General features: G+C 46.1%; 1 protein-coding gene across 2 annotated transcripts in view; it reads left to right on the top strand.

Moving 5' to 3' along the window:
* LOC118372741 (dynamin-like 120 kDa protein, mitochondrial) overlaps positions 1–17,507 on the top strand; it is a 95,027-nt gene extending 77,520 nt beyond the window's left edge. For both annotated transcript variants that reach the window (XM_052475327.1, XM_052475326.1), the window contains 2 exons: positions 15,219–15,291; positions 15,690–17,507. In XM_052475327.1, coding sequence (XP_052331287.1) covers positions 15,219–15,283 — 65 coding nt within the window. In that variant the 3' untranslated portion in view covers positions 15,284–15,291; positions 15,690–17,507. The remainder of the gene's footprint in view (positions 1–15,218; positions 15,292–15,689) is intronic.
* The last annotated feature ends 616 nt before the right edge of the window (positions 17,508–18,123 follow it).

The following is an 18,123-nucleotide window of genomic DNA, read 5'->3' as shown; positions in this document are numbered from 1 at the left end:
GTTAGGCCTACACAACACCTGGGTAAGGCTACTCCTCTGGGGACTCTCTCTGGTTACACACCTGGCCTAACTCTCTGGTTAGGCCTACACCTCTGCTCTCTGGGGACTACACAACACCTGGCGGTTACTACCCAGGTTAGGACTACACAACACCTCCGTAACTACTCTGGTTAGGCCTACACCTCTCCTGGCGTCTCTCTGGTTAGGACTACACCTCTCCTGGCTGGTAACCTACCCAGGGACTACACAACACCTGGCGTAACTACCCTGGGGACTCTCCTCTCTCTGGTTAGGCCCAGGAGACTACACAACACATCCTGCCCAGGAGACTACACAACACCTAGCGTAACTACCCAGGGGACTACACAACACCTGGCGTAACTACCCAGGGGACTACACAACACCTGGCGTAACTACCCAGGGGACTACACAACACCTGGCGTAACTACCCAGGGGACTACACAACACCTGGCGTAACTACCCAGGGGACTACACAACACCTGGCGTAACTACCCAGGGGACTACACAACACCTGGCGTAACTACCCAGGGACTACACAACACCTGGCGTAACTACACAGGGGACTACACAACACCTGGCGTAACTACCCAGGGGACTACACAACACCTGGCGTAACTACCCAGGGGACTACACAACACCTGGCGTAACTACACAGGGGACTACACAACACCTGGCGTAACTACACAGGGGACTACACAACACCTGGCGTAACTACCCAGGGGACTACACAACACCTGGCGTAACTACCCAGGGGACTACACAACACCTGGCGTAACTACACCAGGGGACTACACAACACCTGGCGTAACTACACAGGGGACTACACAACACCTGGCGTAACTACCCAGGGGACTACACAACACCTGGCGTAACTACCCAGGGGACTACACAACACCTGGCGTAACTACCCAGGGGACTACACAACACCTGGCGTAACTACCCAGGGGACTACACAACACCTGGCGTAACTACCCAGGGGACTACACAACACCTGGCGTAACTACCCAGGGGACTACACAACACCTGGCGTAACTACCCAGGGGACTACACAACACCTGGCGTAACTACCCAGGGGACTACACAACACCTGGCGTAACTACACAGGGGACTACACAACACCTGGCGTAACTACACAGGGGACTACACAACACCTGGCGTAACTACCCAGGGGACTACACAACACCTGGCGTAACTACCCAGGGACTACACAACACCTGGCGTAACTACCCAGGGACTACACAACACCTGGCGTAACTACCCAGGGGACTACACAACACCTGGCGTAACTACCCAGGGGACTACACAACACCTGGCGTAACTACACAGGGGACTACACAACACCTGGCGTAACTACCCAGGGGACTACACAACACCTGGCGTAACTACCCAGGGGACTACACAACACCTGGCGTAACTACACAGGGGACTACACAACACCTGGCGTAACTACCCAGGGGACTACACAACACCTGGCGTAACTACCCAGGGGACTACACAACACCTGGCGCAACTACCCAGGGGACTACACAACACCTGGCGTAACTACACAGGGGACTACACAACACCTGGCGCAACTACCCAGGGGACTACACAACACCTGGCGCAACTACCCAGGGGACTACACAACACCTGGCGCAACTACCCAGGGGACTACACAACACCTGGCGTAACTACCCAGGGACTACACAACACCTGGCGCAACTACCCAGGGGACTACACAACACCTGGCGTAACTACCCAGGGGACTACACAACACCTGGCGTAACTACCCAGGGGACTACACAACACCTGGCGTAACTACCCAGGGGACTACACAACACCTGGCGTAACTACCCAGGGGACTACACAACACCTGGCGCAACTACCCAGGGGACTACACAACACCTGGCGTAACTACCCAGGGGACTACACAACACCTGGCGTAACTACCCAGGGTACTACACAACACCTGGCGTAACTACCCAGGGGACTACACAACACCTGGCGTAACTACCCAGGGGACTACACAACACCTGGCGTAACTACCCAGGGGACTACACAACACCTGGCGTAACTACCCAGGGGACTACACAACACCTGGCGTAACTACCCAGGGGACTACACAACACCTGGCGTAACTACCCAGGGGACTACACAACACCTGGCGTAACTACCCAGGGTACTACACAACACCTGGCGTAACTACCCAGGGGACTACACAACACCTGGCGTAACTACCCAGGGGACTACACAACACCTGGCGTAACTACCCAGGGGACTACACAACACCTGGCGTAACTACCCAGGGGACTACACAACACCTGGCGTAACTACCCAGGGGACTACACAACACCTGGCGTAACTACCCAGGGGACTACACAACACCTGGCGTAACTACCCAGGGGACTACACAACACCTGGCGTAACTACCCAGGGGACTACACAACACCTGGCGTAACTACCCAGGGGACTACACAACACCTGGCGTAACTACACAGGGGACTACACAACACCTGGCGTAACTACCCAGGGGACTACACAACACCTGGCGTAACTACACACCTGGCGCAGGGGACTACACAACACCTGGCGTAACTACACCGGGGACTACACAACACCTGGCGTAACTACACAGGGGACTACACAACACCTGGCGTAACTACCCAGGGGACTACACAACACCTGGCGTAACTACCCAGGGGACTACACAACACCTGGCGTAACTACCCAGGGGACTACACAACACCTGGCGTAACTACCCAGGGGACTACACAACACCTGGCGTAACTACCCAGGGGACTACACAACACCTGGCGTAACTACCCAGGGGACTACACAACACCTGGCGTAACTACCCAGGGGACTACACAACACCTGGCGTAACTACCCAGGGGACTACACAACACCTGGCGTAACTACCCAGGGGACTACACAACACCTGGCGTAACTACCCAGGGGACTACACAACACCTGGCGTAACTACCCAGGGGACTACACAACACCTGGCGTAACTACCCAGGGGACTACACAACACCTGGCGTAACTACCCAGGGGACTACACAACACCTGGCGTAACTACCCAGGGGACTACACAACACCTGGCGTAACTACCCAGGGGACTACACAACACCTGGCGTAACTACCCAGGGGACTACACAACACCTGGCGTAACTACCCAGGGGACTACACAACACCTGGCGTAACTACCCAGGGGACTACACAACACCTGGCGTAACTACCCAGGGGACTACACAACACCTGGCGTAACTACCCAGGGGACTACACAACACCTGGCGTAACTACCCAGGGGACTACACAACACCTGGCGTAACTACCCAGGGGACTACACAACACCTGGCGTAACTACCCAGGGGACTACACAACACCTGGCGTAACTACACAGGGGACTACACAACACCTGGCGTAACTACCCAGGGGACTACACAACACCTGGCGTAACTACCCAGGGGACTACACAACACCTGGCGTAACTACCCAGGGGACTACACAACACCTGGCGTAACTACCCAGGGGACTACACAACACCTGGCGTAACTACCCAGGGGACTACACAACACCTGGCGTAACTACCCAGGGGACTACACAACACCTGGCGTAACTACCCAGGGGACTACACAACACCTGGCGTAACTACCCAGGGGACTACACAACACCTGGCGTAACTACCCAGGGACTACACAACACCTGGCGTAACTACCCAGGGGACTACACAACACCTGGCGTAACTACACAGGGGACTACACAACACCTGGCGTAACTACCCAGGGGACTACACAACACCTGGCGTAACTACCCAGGGGACTACACAACACCTGGCGTAACTACCCAGGGGACTACACAACACCTGGCGTAACTACCCAGGGGACTACACAACACCTGGCGTAACTACCCAGGGGACTACACAACACCTGGCGTAACTACCCAGGGTACTACACAACACCTGGCGTAACTACCCAGGGGACTACACAACACCTGGCGTAACTACCCAGGGGACTACACAACACCTGGCGTAACTACCCAGGGGACTACACAACACCTGGCGTAACTACCCAGGGGACTACACAACACCTGGCGTAACTACCCAGGGGACTACACAACACCTGGCGTAACTACCCAGGGGACTACACAACACCTGGCGTAACTACCCAGGGGACTACACAACACCTGGCGTAACTACCCAGGGGACTACACAACACCTGGCGTAACTACCCAGGGGACTACACAACACCTGGCGTAACTACCCAGGGGACTACACAACACCTGGCGTAACTACCCAGGGGACTACACAACACCTGGCGTAACTACCCAGGGGACTACACAACACCTGGCGTAACTACCCAGGGGACTACACAACACCTGGCGTAACTACCCAGGGGACTACACAACACCTGGCGTAACTACCCAGGGGACTACACAACACCTGGCGTAACTACCCAGGGGACTACACAACACCTGGCGTAACTACCCAGGGGACTACACAACATCTGATGCTTTCACGTGTTGTTTTCCCCACTCTGCTTTTTTGTTTAGTCTGGCCCATGTGACCCCAGGTTGAACCTGTGCAGTCCCAGGGCTCGACTTCTTGGTTCTGTTCTCCTCATGCATCTGGTTTCTAGATAAGCACCCCAGAGCCAGCTGTGATTCATGGCTTTGCCATTGATGGGCGTTTTGCCCACAAGATCCTCGGTTTCTACATCCGCCTCCCGCGTCCCTGCCTTTTTATAGCATGTTAACATACGGATTCAGAGACAAATCCAGTGACAAGGCCATGCGTCCTCTTATGTTTTTTTACTTTAAGAGATTGCTTTTCAGTTGGGACAGGATCATGCAGACGTACAAGGATCCCGTCTCGACTGTAACCTTGCCGGTGACAGAAGTTGAATGTAAAAATGTGTTTCTGAATCATGACAGTTTGGTACGGGAGCCTCGTCCTGACCAGGCGCTGAACTCAGTCCTGTCTTCAGAGTTGGCTGATGGACTGGAGCACCATACAAAATAAAAGCTGCTGTTTGTCTTGGCACCAAATGTTAGCCACTGAAACTCTGTCTTGTCACCAAATGTTAGCCACTGAAACTCTGTCTTGTCACCAAATGTTAGCCACTGAAACTCTGTCTTGTCACCAAATGTTAGCCACTGAAACTCTGTCTTGTCACCAAATGTTAGCCACTGAAACTCTGTCTTGGCACCAAATGTTAGCCACTGAAACTCTGTCTTGTCACCAAATGTTAGCCACTGAAACTCTGTCTTGTCACCAAATGTTAGCCACTGAAACTCTGTCTTGGCACCAAATGTTAGCCACTGAAACTCTTCCGTTGACACTTTTTATAACACAGTCTCCCATTTCTAACGGTTGCCTCTCTCCTTTCACATCAAACTCCAGAGAGGAGAGGAGCATCCTCAATATTTAAAGAGTTTAAGGTCTCTCCCTCACAGCATGCTATACGACCCTCTCACAGCGTGCCCTACGACCCTCTCTCACAGCGTGCCCTACGACCCTCTCTCACAGCGTGCCCTACGACCCTCTCTCACAGCGTGCCCTACGACCCTCTCTCACAGCGTGCCCTACGACCCTCTCTCACAGCGTGCCCTACGACCCTCTCTCACAGCGTGCCCTACGACCCTCTCTCTCACAGCGTGCCCTCGACCCTCTCTCACAGCGTGCCCTACGACCCTCGCTCACAGCGTGCCCTACGACCCTCTCTCACAGCGTGCCCTACGACCCTCTCTCACAGCGTGCCCTACGACCCTCTCTCACAGCGTGCCCTACGACCCTCTCTCACAGCGTGCCCTACGACCCTCTCTCACAGCGTGCCCTACGACCCTCTCTCACAGCGTGCCCTACGACCCTCTCTCACAGCGTGCCCTACGACCCTCTCTCACAGCGTGCCCTACGACCCTCTCTCACAGCGTGCCCTACGACCCTCTCTCACAGCGTGCCCTACGACCCTCTCTCACAGCGTGCCCTACGACCCTCTCTCACAGCGTGCTATACGACCCTCTCTCACAGCGTGCTATACGACCCTCTCTCACAGCGTGCTATACGACCCTCTCTCACAGCGTGCTATACGACCCTCTCTCACAGCGTGCTATACGACCCTCTCTCACAGCGTGCTATACGACCCTCCCGCACCTTCTTTCTACTCTCTTTCCGTCTGTATGGAGCGGTTGTTCCACCACGGCCACACTGTTTCACAGTCTAATTACAGGTCAATTAAAAGCTTTTCCCTCAGTCCCTTCTGCAGTTCCTGCTCTGTCCACTGAAGGCTTTACAGCCTTACGGCGCAGATGAGTGGGAGTGAAAGAGACCTATCATTTCCTGTGGAGATCAGCCGAAAGAGGGACCTGAAATAAGGGATTTCAGAGGATTATGGGAATATTCATGACCAGATAAAAGGGAGGGCAGCTGAATGGCAGTGTCTTGGGGCTCATCTCTTAGGTAAACAGGAGCCTAAATGGAGTTTTTCGATCCCTCTGAGGCAACAGGTAGCGAACGGCGACTCTGTCCACTTTGTGTGTTGCGTTTCCGCGCGTCCTGAAAGAAAACCTGTTTATGTCCCTTGTCGCCTTGTGGGACAAACAGATGGCAGAGGAGAAATCAATCTGTTTCGCACCATCACTAACCAGAATATTAGATTTTTGTTTTTGTGCATCCCCTCGCTTTTCCCTTCATGATGACAGGGGAATCATTTTAACGCTGTTATAAATGAATGACATTAAATGAATGGCGTAACATTTTGCCTATCAAATTCTGATCTAAATGGCGAGAGATGTGAACTGTAAAATGTACTTCAGTTAAGGTTCGTTCGTGTGTCGTCTCATCCGTGGTTGACCTGATGCACTAAGTGGTCCACATCGAGCAATTTAACCACCATTTTTATTTCAGCTGGCTTTGAAATAACTGCTAGGCCTACTCTCTAGGAATTTGGACTTAATGCTGATAGGGGGAATTTGCGGAATGATTTGGAAAATGGTAGTTGAGGATATTATTTTCTGCAATTTGCATAAAAAGAGGACTTAGATGCCCTGCTATCTATAGATACAAACGTCCACAGGGGCTGATAAACTGGAGCCGGGCTGCATCATCGCTGGCGTAATAAACCACATTATAAATCTATTTTAAAAATTGATATCGGGAAATATTCCACAAGTATGGAAGGCTGCTTATGTGCTGCTACTCCAGAAGGTTGGGGACACTAGTGTTCTTCGTCATTATCATGCCATGTCTTGGGTTTCTTGTCTATGTACAATGTAAATGTACAACTTCCTTTTTATCTGAGAATTAAATTCTGAATGTACACTGCCTTGCAAAAGTATTCACCCCCTTGGCGTTTTTCCTATTTTCTTGCATTGCAACCTGTCATTTAAATGGATTTTTATTTGGATTTCATGGAATGGACATAGTCAAAATTGTTGAAGTGAAATGGAAGGGGAAAAAACAGATGAGTGGTGATCATTTGTATTCACCCCTTTGCTATGAAGCCCCTAAATAAGATCTGGTGCAACCAATTACCTTCAGAAGTCACATAAGTGAACTTTAAGTGTCACATGATCTCAGTATCTACACCTGTTCTGAAAGGCCCCAGAGTCTGCAACATCACTAAGCAAGGGGCACCACCAAGCAAGCAGCACCATGAAGACCAAGGAGCTCTCCAAACAGGTCAGGGACAAAGTTGTGGAGAAGTACAGACCAGTGTTGGGTTATAAAAAAATATCCTAAACTTTGAACATCCCACGGAGCACCATTAAATCCATTATTAAAACATGGAAAGAATATGGCACCACAACAAACCTGCCAAGAAAGGGCCGCCCACCAAAACTCACGGACCAGGCAAGGAGGGCATTAATCAGAGAGGCAACAAAGAGACCAAAGATAAACCTGAAGGAGCTGCAAAGCGCCACAGTGGAGATTGGAGTATCTGTCCATAGGGCCACTTTAAGCCGTACACTCCACAGAGCTGGGCTTTACGGAAGAGTGTCCAGAAAAAAAGCCATTGCTTAAAGAAAAAAACACCTTAGGTGTTCGCCAAAAGGCATGTGGGAGGCTCCCCAAACATATGGAAGAAGCTACTCTGTTTAAACAAGACTAAAATTGAGCTTTTTGGCCACCAAGGAAAATGCTACAGTTGAAGTCGGAAGTTTACATACACCTTAGCCAAATACATTTAAACTCAGTTTTTCACAATTCCTGACATTTAATCCTAGTAAAAATCACCTGTTTTAGGTTAGTTAGGATCACCACTTTATTGTAAGAATGTGAAATGTCAGAATAATAGTTTAGTGATTTATTTTAGCTTTTATTTCTTTCATCAAATTCCCAGTGGGTCAGAAGTTTACATACATGGGCTTTAAATGGTTTAATTTGGGTGAAACGTTTTGGCTAGCCTTCCACAAGCTTCCCACAATAAGTCGGGTGAATTTTGGCCCATTCCTCCTGACAGAGCTGGTGTAACTGAGTCAGGTTTGTAGGCCTCCTTGGTTACACACGCTTTTTCAGTTCTGCCCACAAATGTTCTATAGGATTGAGGTCATGGCTTTGTGATGGCCACTCCAAGACCTTGACTTTGTTGTCCTTAACCTCTGGGATGGTAGCGTCCCACCTCGCCAACAGCCAGTGAAAGTGCAGGGCGCCAAATTCAAAACAACAAAAATCTCATAATTAAAATTCCTCAAGCATACAAGTATTTTACACCATTTTAAATATAAAATTCACGGTTCATCCAGCCACAGTGTCTGATTTAAAAAATACTTTACAGCGAAAGCACCACAAACGATTATGTAAGGTCACCACCAACTCACAAAAAAACACATTTTTCCAGCCAAGGAGAGGAGTCACAAGAAGCACGAATAGGGATTAAAATGAATCACTAACCTTTGATGGTCTTCATCAGATGACACTCATAGGACTTCATGTTACACAATACATGTATGTTTTGTTCGATAAAGTGCATATTTATATAAAAAAATCTCAGTTTACATTGGCGCGTTACGTTCAGTAGTTATAAAACATGCAGTGATTGTGCAGAGAGCCACATCTATTTACAGAAATACTCATTATAAATGTTGATGAAAATAGTGTTATACATGGAATTAGAGATATACTTCTCCTTAATTCAACCGCTGTGTCAGATTTTTTTTGAACTTGACGGAAAAGGCAAACCATGCAATAATCTGAGTTCAGCGTTCAGACAACAAAGCAGCCAAAAAGATATCCGCCATATTGGGTAGTCAACATTAGTCATAAATAGCATTATAAATATTCACTTACCTTTTGATCTTCATCATAATGCACACCCAGGAATCACAGTTACACATAAATGTTTGTTTTGTTCGATAATGTCCATTTATGTCCAAATAGCTTCATTTGTTAGGGCGTTTAGTAAACAAATCCAAACGTGTGTTCAGGAAAGTTAAAAAAAAGTTCCGTTACAGCCCGTAGAAACTTGTCAAACTAAGTATAGAATCAATCTTTAGGATTTTTTAAAATCATAAATCTTCAATAATGTTCTAACTGGAGAATTCCAATGTCTGTAGAAAAGCAATGGAACGAGAGCTAACTCTCTCGTGACTGCGCCTCAGAGCCTGTGGCACTCTGCCAGACACCTGACTCATTCCTCTCTCATTCGGTCACACTCACAGTAGAAGCCTGAAACAACATTCTAAAGTCTGTTGGCATCTCGTGGAAGCCTTAAGAAGTGCAACATAACCAATAATCCACTGTATCGACAATAGGGGCTAAACTACGAGCTTCAGATTTCCCACTTCCTGGTTGGATTTTTCTCAGGTTTTTGCCTACCACTTACAGACATCATTCAAACAGTTTTAGAAATGTCAGTGTTTTCTATCCAATACTACTAATAATATGCATATATTAGCATCTGGGACAGAGTAGCAGGCAGTTTACTCTGGGCACCTTATTCATCCAAGCTACTCAATACTGCCCCCGTCACCAAGAAGTTAAGCCATTTGCCACAACATTGGAAGTATGCTTGGTGTCATTGTCCATTTGGAAGACCCATTTGTGACCACGCTTTAAATGATGTCTTGAGATGTTGCTTCAATATATCCACATAATTTTCCTTCCTCATGGTGCCATCTATTTTGTGAAGTGCACCAGTCCCTCTTGTAGCAAAGCACACCCAAAACATGAGGCTGAAACCCCCGTGCTTCACGGTTGGGATGGTGTTCTTCGGCTTGCAAGCATCCCCCTTTTCCTCCAAACATAACGATGGTCATTATGGCCAAACAGTTCTAGTTTTGTTTCATCAGACGAGGACATTATTCTCAGAAGTACGATCCTTGTCCCCATGTGCAGTTGCAAACCGTAGTCTGGCTTTATTATGGCGGTTTTGGAGCAGTGGCTTCTTCCTTGCTGAACAACCTTTCTGGTTATGTCGATATAGGACTCATTTTACTGTGGATATAGATACTTTTGTACCTGTTTTCTCCAGCATCTTCACAAGGTCCTTTGCTGCTGTTCTGGGATTGATTTGCACTTTTCGCAACAAAGCACGTTGAGCTCTAGGAGACAGAATGCGTCTCCTACCTGAGTGGTATGAACGCTGTGTGGTCCCATGGTGTTTATACTTGCGTACTGTTGTTTGTACAGATGAACATGGTACCTTCAGGCGTTTTGGAAATGGCACCCAAGGATGAACAAAGACTTGTGAAGGTCTACAATTTTTTTCTCTGAGGTTTTGGCTGATTTGTTTAGATTTTTCCATGATGTCAAACAGAGGCACTGAGTTTGAAGGTAGGCCTTGAAATACATCCACAGGTACACCTCCAATTGATTCGAATGATGTCAATTAGCCTATCAGAAGCTTCTAATGCCATGACATCATTTTATGGCATTTTTTCAAGCTGTTTAAAGGCATAGTCAACTTCGTGTATATGTAAACCTCTGACCCACTGGAATTGTGATACAGTAAAATAATCTGTCTGTAAACAATTGTTGGAAAAATTACTTGTGTCAAACCAGTTTCTGTCTTCCAGAGATTTGATACTGGGACAGAGGTTCACCTTCCAGCATGACAATGACCCTAAGCATACTGCTAAAGCAACCCTCAAGTGGTTTAAGGGTTAACATTTAAATGTCTTGGGATGACCTAGTCAAAGCCCAGACATCAACCCAATTGAGAATCTGTTCTATGACTTAGATTGCTGTACACCAGCGGAACCCATCCGACTTGAAGGAGCTGGAGCAGTTTTGCCTTGAATGGGCAAAGATCCCAGTGGCTAGATGTGCCAAGCTTATAGAGACATACCCCAAGAGACTTGCAGCTGTAATTGCCACAAAAGGTGGCTCTACAAGGTATTGACTTTGGGAGGATGAATAGTTTTGCACGTTTGTTCGTTTTTTTTGTCTTATTTCTTGTTTCACGATTAAAAAGATGTTGCATCTTCAAAGTGGTAGGCATGTTGTGTAAATCAAATGATACAAATCCCCCAAAAATCTATTTTAATTCCAGGTTGTAAGGCAACAAAATAGGAAAAATGTCAAGGGGGTGAATACTTTTGCAAGCCACTATACATCAATCAGGGTTTAGACCAGGGCGCAGTACTGTTACTGTAACCACAATAGTTGTAAAGGATATTGTCAATGCTTTAGATACCTAAATGAATTGTGCTGCCTCGTTTTGTTGACTTGTCAAAGGCTTTTGACACCATTTGATCATTCTGTTTCATTGAGTAAGTTGTCCTCAGTAGGCCTGAGCACTGATGCCTGTATGTGGTTTCGGAACTATCTCTGTAATATAACTCTATTGTGACAGAGGGGGGTCAAATCTGAATGTGCATAAAGGGATACCCCAGGGTTCGATTCAGGGGCCACTATTGTTTACACTGTATATAAATAACATTGGAAATACTGTTATTTAAAAAAATATATATATATATATATATATATAAATGTTTATGCTGACAAACAGTGTTGTACTCTGTTGCACCATTTGTAAACCAAGCCTTTTCACATTTGCAGTGTGATTTCCATGCACTGCAGAAGTCACACTTGGATCTTTAGTTAGTTCTTAATGCAAATAAAACAAAATACATGCCATAGGTCCCATAACTTAGACATATTTGACCTTTTAAATTACTTGCCTGAACGGAACACATTGAATGAGTTCCCTCTTCTAAATATCTTGGTATGTGGCTAGATGATATATTGGGGTTTAAAACGCACGTTTCTGAGCTGGTAAGGACATTGAAGATCAAGATGTGATTAACTGTTGTTTTGCTAATAAAAAGGAAGTCGTCCAGGCCACTTATGTCTGTTTTAGATTCCGGGGATATTATCTATATGCATGTAGCAGCATCTACACTTCAACCACTAGATGCTGTTTTCCATTGTGCCCTTGGATTCATTACCGGTGATGGTTTTAGAACTCACCATTGTGTATTGTATCAAAAAGTGGGTTGGGCCTCTGTATCTAAGAAGAGAGCAGCGTTCTCTTTGGTTTATTTACAAAGCACTCCTGCAGAGACTTCCTATGTATCTGACAACACTGGTCAAGGTCACAACAACAGCGTACGGTACAAGAGCACAACATTGTGTAGTGCTAGAGGTTCCAAGGTTTTTATGCTCCATAGATGTGAAATGTGTTGCGGTGGAAGCTCAGGCTTGAATACCTGTTGCCCTTTAGAGAATTTATAACATTTAGTGGGGAATCCTCTAAGTGAAGATTGGGTTTGTTTTGTGATTGAGTATTTTATTGTGTTTGTATGCAGGGCGGATTTTGAAAAGACTGTTAAAATAAAGGTTCATAAAAAAAGAAAGGAACTGTACACAGTAGCTCTTCTATAAGTGGCACATCTCGGCTCCGCTGAGCTTTGAAGGCGAGCCAGGGCTTTTCCCTTGGCTTGTTTTGATATGACAGAGATGTCCCTCCCTCCTTCATGGGTCTGGGACAGATAGATGTTGCTATTGACTCCATTTGAGTTATGTTTTGCGTTCGGTGCCCGACCCACTCTACTTCCCCCGGTATGTGTGTTCCTTAACTTGTTTTGCGCCCTTGTGGTTGGGTAGAGAGTTCTAGAGTGGGACTCCAGCCGGGTTAGGTTCCCACTCTAGAACTCTTTCCCAACCACAAGGGCGCAAAACAAGTTAAGGAACACACATACCGGGGAAGTAGAGTGGGTCGGGCACCGCAAAACATAACTCAAATGGAGTCAATAGCAACATCTATCTGTCCCAGACCCATGAAGGAGGGAACATCTCTGTCATATCAAAACAAGCCAAGGGAAAAGCCCTGGCTCGCCTTCAAAGCCAGCCCTAGATGTGCCACTTATAGAAGAGCTACTGTGTACAGTTCTTTCTTTTTTATGAACCTTTATTTTAACAGTCTTTTCAAAATCCGCCCTGCATACAAACACAATAAAATACGCACCTGCCGTGATGGTGTCACCGTGCCCTCTTTCCCAGCCCTAATGCCACCAGTACGCGTTGGAATCTCCCCATGTGCCTCTGTGTTAAAGTATCAAAGACTGGGTGGAACCGTTTCACCGTGCCCTCTTTCCCAGCCCTAATGCCACCAGTACGCGTTGGAATCTCCCCATGTGCCTCTGTGTTAAAGTATCAAAGACTGGGGGAATTTATTTGTGTGTGTGTGTGTGTCGAGAGAGGGAGGAGGGGAAAGGTGTTTTTCTACCACTCTTCTGCTGTTTTTCATGGCTTAGATGTGTGTGTTGGTCATAGTGATTTCTCAGCACTTTTAGTGTCATATTTCAGGACTCTGAGGTGTGTGTGTACTTAAAGACTGCCGTGTGACTTTCATCTTTCAGAAAGGGATACATCTACACCCATGCCCCCCACCAAAGGGTCTTGCACCAGACCCTCTCTTTAGGATAAGGTTACCCTCTAAATGCAGCTCCCACCGTCGTGTTGAAATGGACACTTAAAGGAGTACTACACTTTTTTTCAGCTTGATGTGTTTGATGATTCCTCATAATGTTTTTTGTTAACATGCTCACATGCCTCTGACTTCCATTGACTGTTAGCTTGTGGTGGCTAAGATTAGCTGAAGTGGCTGTTTTTTAAAGAACTGAACCATGGATTACAGTTCCTTATGGACCATAGACTACTTTCAGGGTGAAGAACCATCTAACGTCAAACTGTGACCTACTCCTTTTTAAAACACTGTTGGTCTGCTAAACCGCTATGATTTATCGAGCCGTAGAAATCAAGGAGTTTTCTGGTTTTGAAGCTTTCAGACCTTTGTGTCTTAAGTTTTTTGTTTTGTTGTCAAAAGCATTTGAAGATTCTCTTCTGATAATATCTCTCCTCGGAGTTTTGTTTGTGCTTGGGACAGCTCCAGTTGGATTCGTCTACTGGAATAGAGTGAGACGGAGAGACGGGGCAGCTGGCACTGCTAGTCCCCTATAGGCCTCTTTTTTTTCTAATTTGCTAAGACTTACTCTTGCCATTTGTTTATTCAGCAATTTTTAAAGACTCTTTGTAACTGCAGGCCATCGTGTGGCAGTACATGTTGTACGGACGGATTTCTCCTCAGAACACCATCTCGGACAAAAGGACCCCAACGGTGGGACGCGGTGACTCAACTTTTCTTCAGTGTGTTTTCCCTTTCATGTGGAATAATGTTATGGTATCTCCCATCCATTAGTTAGACATATGCCTGGAGGGACATACCATGTCATGTTTTTTTTTTTGGGGGGTCTTTGATGTGGTGTGGGTGTGTGAGGTATGGTATGGTCAACAACTCTCCTCTTCAATAGAATATTTCACTTAAGTGGGAGTTTTATTTAGGTTTGACGGATGTCAGTGGGGACTGTCTGCTGATTAGCTGACACAAGAGGTGGCAGAACAATGGCCTGTGACACGTCTGTTATTCTGCTAGTGAATACATACAGAATGTCAGGTCATTGGTTTCACACTCGTTCTAAGAAAGTATGCCACAGGATATTTCTTGTGTATATATTTCTTGTGTGCAGTTGTAGTTGGAAGGCCACGGTCACAACAGGAGGACGTAGAGTAGAGTCTGAGAAACGTCAAGTAGTCTTGGGTCTCGCAGGTGGAAACACAATAGAATAGGCCTGTTTAGCCAACTCAACCAACTTGCATGACAACAGTGGTTTCCTGGGTTGTACTGTATCAATTGAGGCATCTTGGATGCTCTCCATATCTACTGTTTTTGTTTTGCAAAGACTCAACTAACCCCCATCCTCTCTTTCCTCCTCTGCAGAGAAGGTCCGTGAGATTCAGGAGAAACTTGAAGCCTTTATAGAAGCTCTTCACGAGGAGAAGTAGAGCACCAGGTATCTGCCTTCAAGCATCTCACATGCTGCAGTACATAGACTATTAGTGAGCAGTGTTGTACAGAAATGTCTCTAATATAAATATATATGTGTAAGCATTTCACTGTGTACACCTGTTGTATTCGGCACATCCGACAAATATAATTAGAATTTGATTTGAATACATATATACACATACAAATACATATACACTACCGTTTCAGCTGTTTCCAGCTACAATGGTAATTTACAACATTAACAATGTCTACACTGTATTTCTGAACAATTTGATGGTATTTTAATGGACAGAAAATGAGATTTTCTTTCAAAAACAAGGACATTTCTAAGTCACTCCAAACTTTTGAGTGTGTGTGTGATATAGATATACAGTAATTAATCTCACCATTTCTCCTTGGCAGAAACCAATGGATCACAGAAGCATTGTACTGATCAAAGAAGACTAATTCCTCCCTCTGTAAATGACTGAACCCCCCCCAGTGACGCCCAACTGTTGCTCCTAGTTTTTTTTTCTGCAAGTGGAGTTTATCGGATGGAGCCCTTAACACTGAGGAGGATCAGGTTATCAGTGTTGCTGAGCAGATAGCACTTCCTCTGCTCAGAGTGGGCACCATGCTTTATAGGCCCATGATGAGTACACCAGACATGTCCTCTTCACACAGGAATCCAACTACTGTCTCCGGGCTTTTTTGCTCCGCATTTTTGGCAGAGAAGACGAAGAGAGAAGGGGGAGGACAAGATTGAAGTTACACACCTCGTGACTGACTGACGGATCGACCTCATGTCGTCTTCCTCTCTCTCTCATTGCTCCCTCGTTTCAAATAAATGAGGCGGTTGTGAAGGTTTTCTCTCTCACTGCCAACTTCCTTTGTTTGGGAATGTCTTTAATCGGCTTGAGCACCTGTCAGAAGTTGTGTCCCAAATTGCACTGGTCAAAAGTAGTGCACTGTGGAGGGAATAGGATGCCATTTGGGACACACACAGAATGTCTGCTGGTGACCAGGTGAGTCAGACGTGGTGTGTGTGAAGGGTGATGGGAACCACCCTCCTCTCTGTTGATTGACTAGCTGTAAACAAGGGGTTGAATTAACGCCTGTTGGGTTGAAGCCATTCTCCTGCCCATTGTTAGCACTCGTTCCACTTAGGACTTAATGTGAATTCATTTCAGTTATCCCAGTGGCTAGCTTTAAGCCAGCTCTACACGTGTGTCACTAACCATACAGGTACAGGCCTCAGTTATTAACCCTCACTTGCACAACAGTCAACCTCCATCCTCCTAAAACTAGAATATATGAACAGTGGATAGAATATTCCACACTAGTTGTAACAAAGATAATATAATATAGATTGGATTTCTTATTTCAGGCAAGCAGAGTTAATTTGAAAGTTATGTCTGCTATTGATAGGCAGCGCGCAATGCCCCACTATGTACCACTCTCTCTGCCCTACTGTGTGTGCACCTCATCATCACAAGGGTTTATATTATGCCATTTCATTTCACTGTTGGACGAAACGGCCTCTACTATCTTTGTTCTGGGTGAAGATCCAGTGTTGGACTAGAATCTAGTTCAACCTGCAGTGGATGGAACCACATTGTCCAATCACGTTGGGGGAAAGATGCTAGTTGTATTCAAACGTGGTGACAGAGCTGCACAGGCATCTTTGGGTTCTTGGTACATTCATTCCTTTCACTTGTTCTGCTTCTTCATGCTCCTCTGCCTCTGGGCAGGTCACACTGTCTGACTTGCTGGTCTCTACTGGTCTCTCCTGAGGGACCTTTTTCTCTCTCAGCTCTACTCCATCCATCCATGTTTTCTTTATTTTTGATCCTCTCTCAAGCCCTCTATCTTCTATACTTTCCGTCTCCTATTTCACCCCCCCACTCTTTGTTCCCGGCTCTAAAGAGTGGAATGAAATGGTGACTGGTATACTTAACCCCGGTCCTTCATATGTGTATATGGATTAATTCCGTACATGGTGTACATGTAAAGTTAATACCAATCATGAATCCGTTATTGCTTATGGGATGAATGTCAGAGTGTGATGCTCTTGTAACAAGATATCCATCGGTTGGTTCAACACCTACAGTTCTCTTTGATGTTATAGAATGTAATGTTTGCATGGTATACCCCATCAGATGTGCTTTATTTATTACAAATTTGTTTGTTTAAAAAAGTGAAAATAAAATTGATGTTAATAAAAATGTAATTTTCCAAGAAGTTGTTTCTGTTTTATGTCAATGATGTTTGTCTTTTAAAATGTTTTTATTTTAACTTTATTTAACCAGGTAGGCCAGTTGAGAACAAGTTCTCACATACAACTGCTACCTGGCCAAGATAAAGCAAAGCAGTGCGACTAAAACAACACAGAGTTACACATGGAATAAACAAATGTACAGTCAATAACACAATAGAAACATCTGTATACAGTGTGTGCAAATGAAGTAAGGAGGTAAGGCAATAAATAGGCCAATAGTGGTGAGGTAATTACAATTTAGCAATTAACACAAGTTAATTAACACTATATGTGCAGATGAGTACTTGCAAGTAGAAATACTGGTGTGCAAAAGAACAGAAAAAAAATATGAGGATGAGGTAGGTAGTTGGTTCGATAGGCTATTTACAGATGGACTATGTACAGCTGCAGTGGTCGATAAGCTGCTCCTACAGCTGACTTTAACGTTGGTGAGGGAGACACAAGTCTCCAACTAGAGCGATTTTTGCAATTCGTTCCAGTCATTGGCAGCAGAGAACTGGAAGGAAAGGTGGCCAAAGGAGGTATTTGCTTTGGGGATGACCAGTGAAATATACCTGCTGGAGAGCATGCTACGGGTGG

The sequence above is a fragment of the Oncorhynchus keta genome, chromosome 22, assembly GCF_023373465.1.
Source record: "Oncorhynchus keta strain PuntledgeMale-10-30-2019 chromosome 22, Oket_V2, whole genome shotgun sequence".
Taxonomy (NCBI): Eukaryota; Metazoa; Chordata; class Actinopteri; order Salmoniformes; family Salmonidae; genus Oncorhynchus; species Oncorhynchus keta.
The sequence above is the reverse complement of the archived record's forward strand: the minus strand, read 5'-3'. Positions and strand labels throughout refer to the sequence as shown.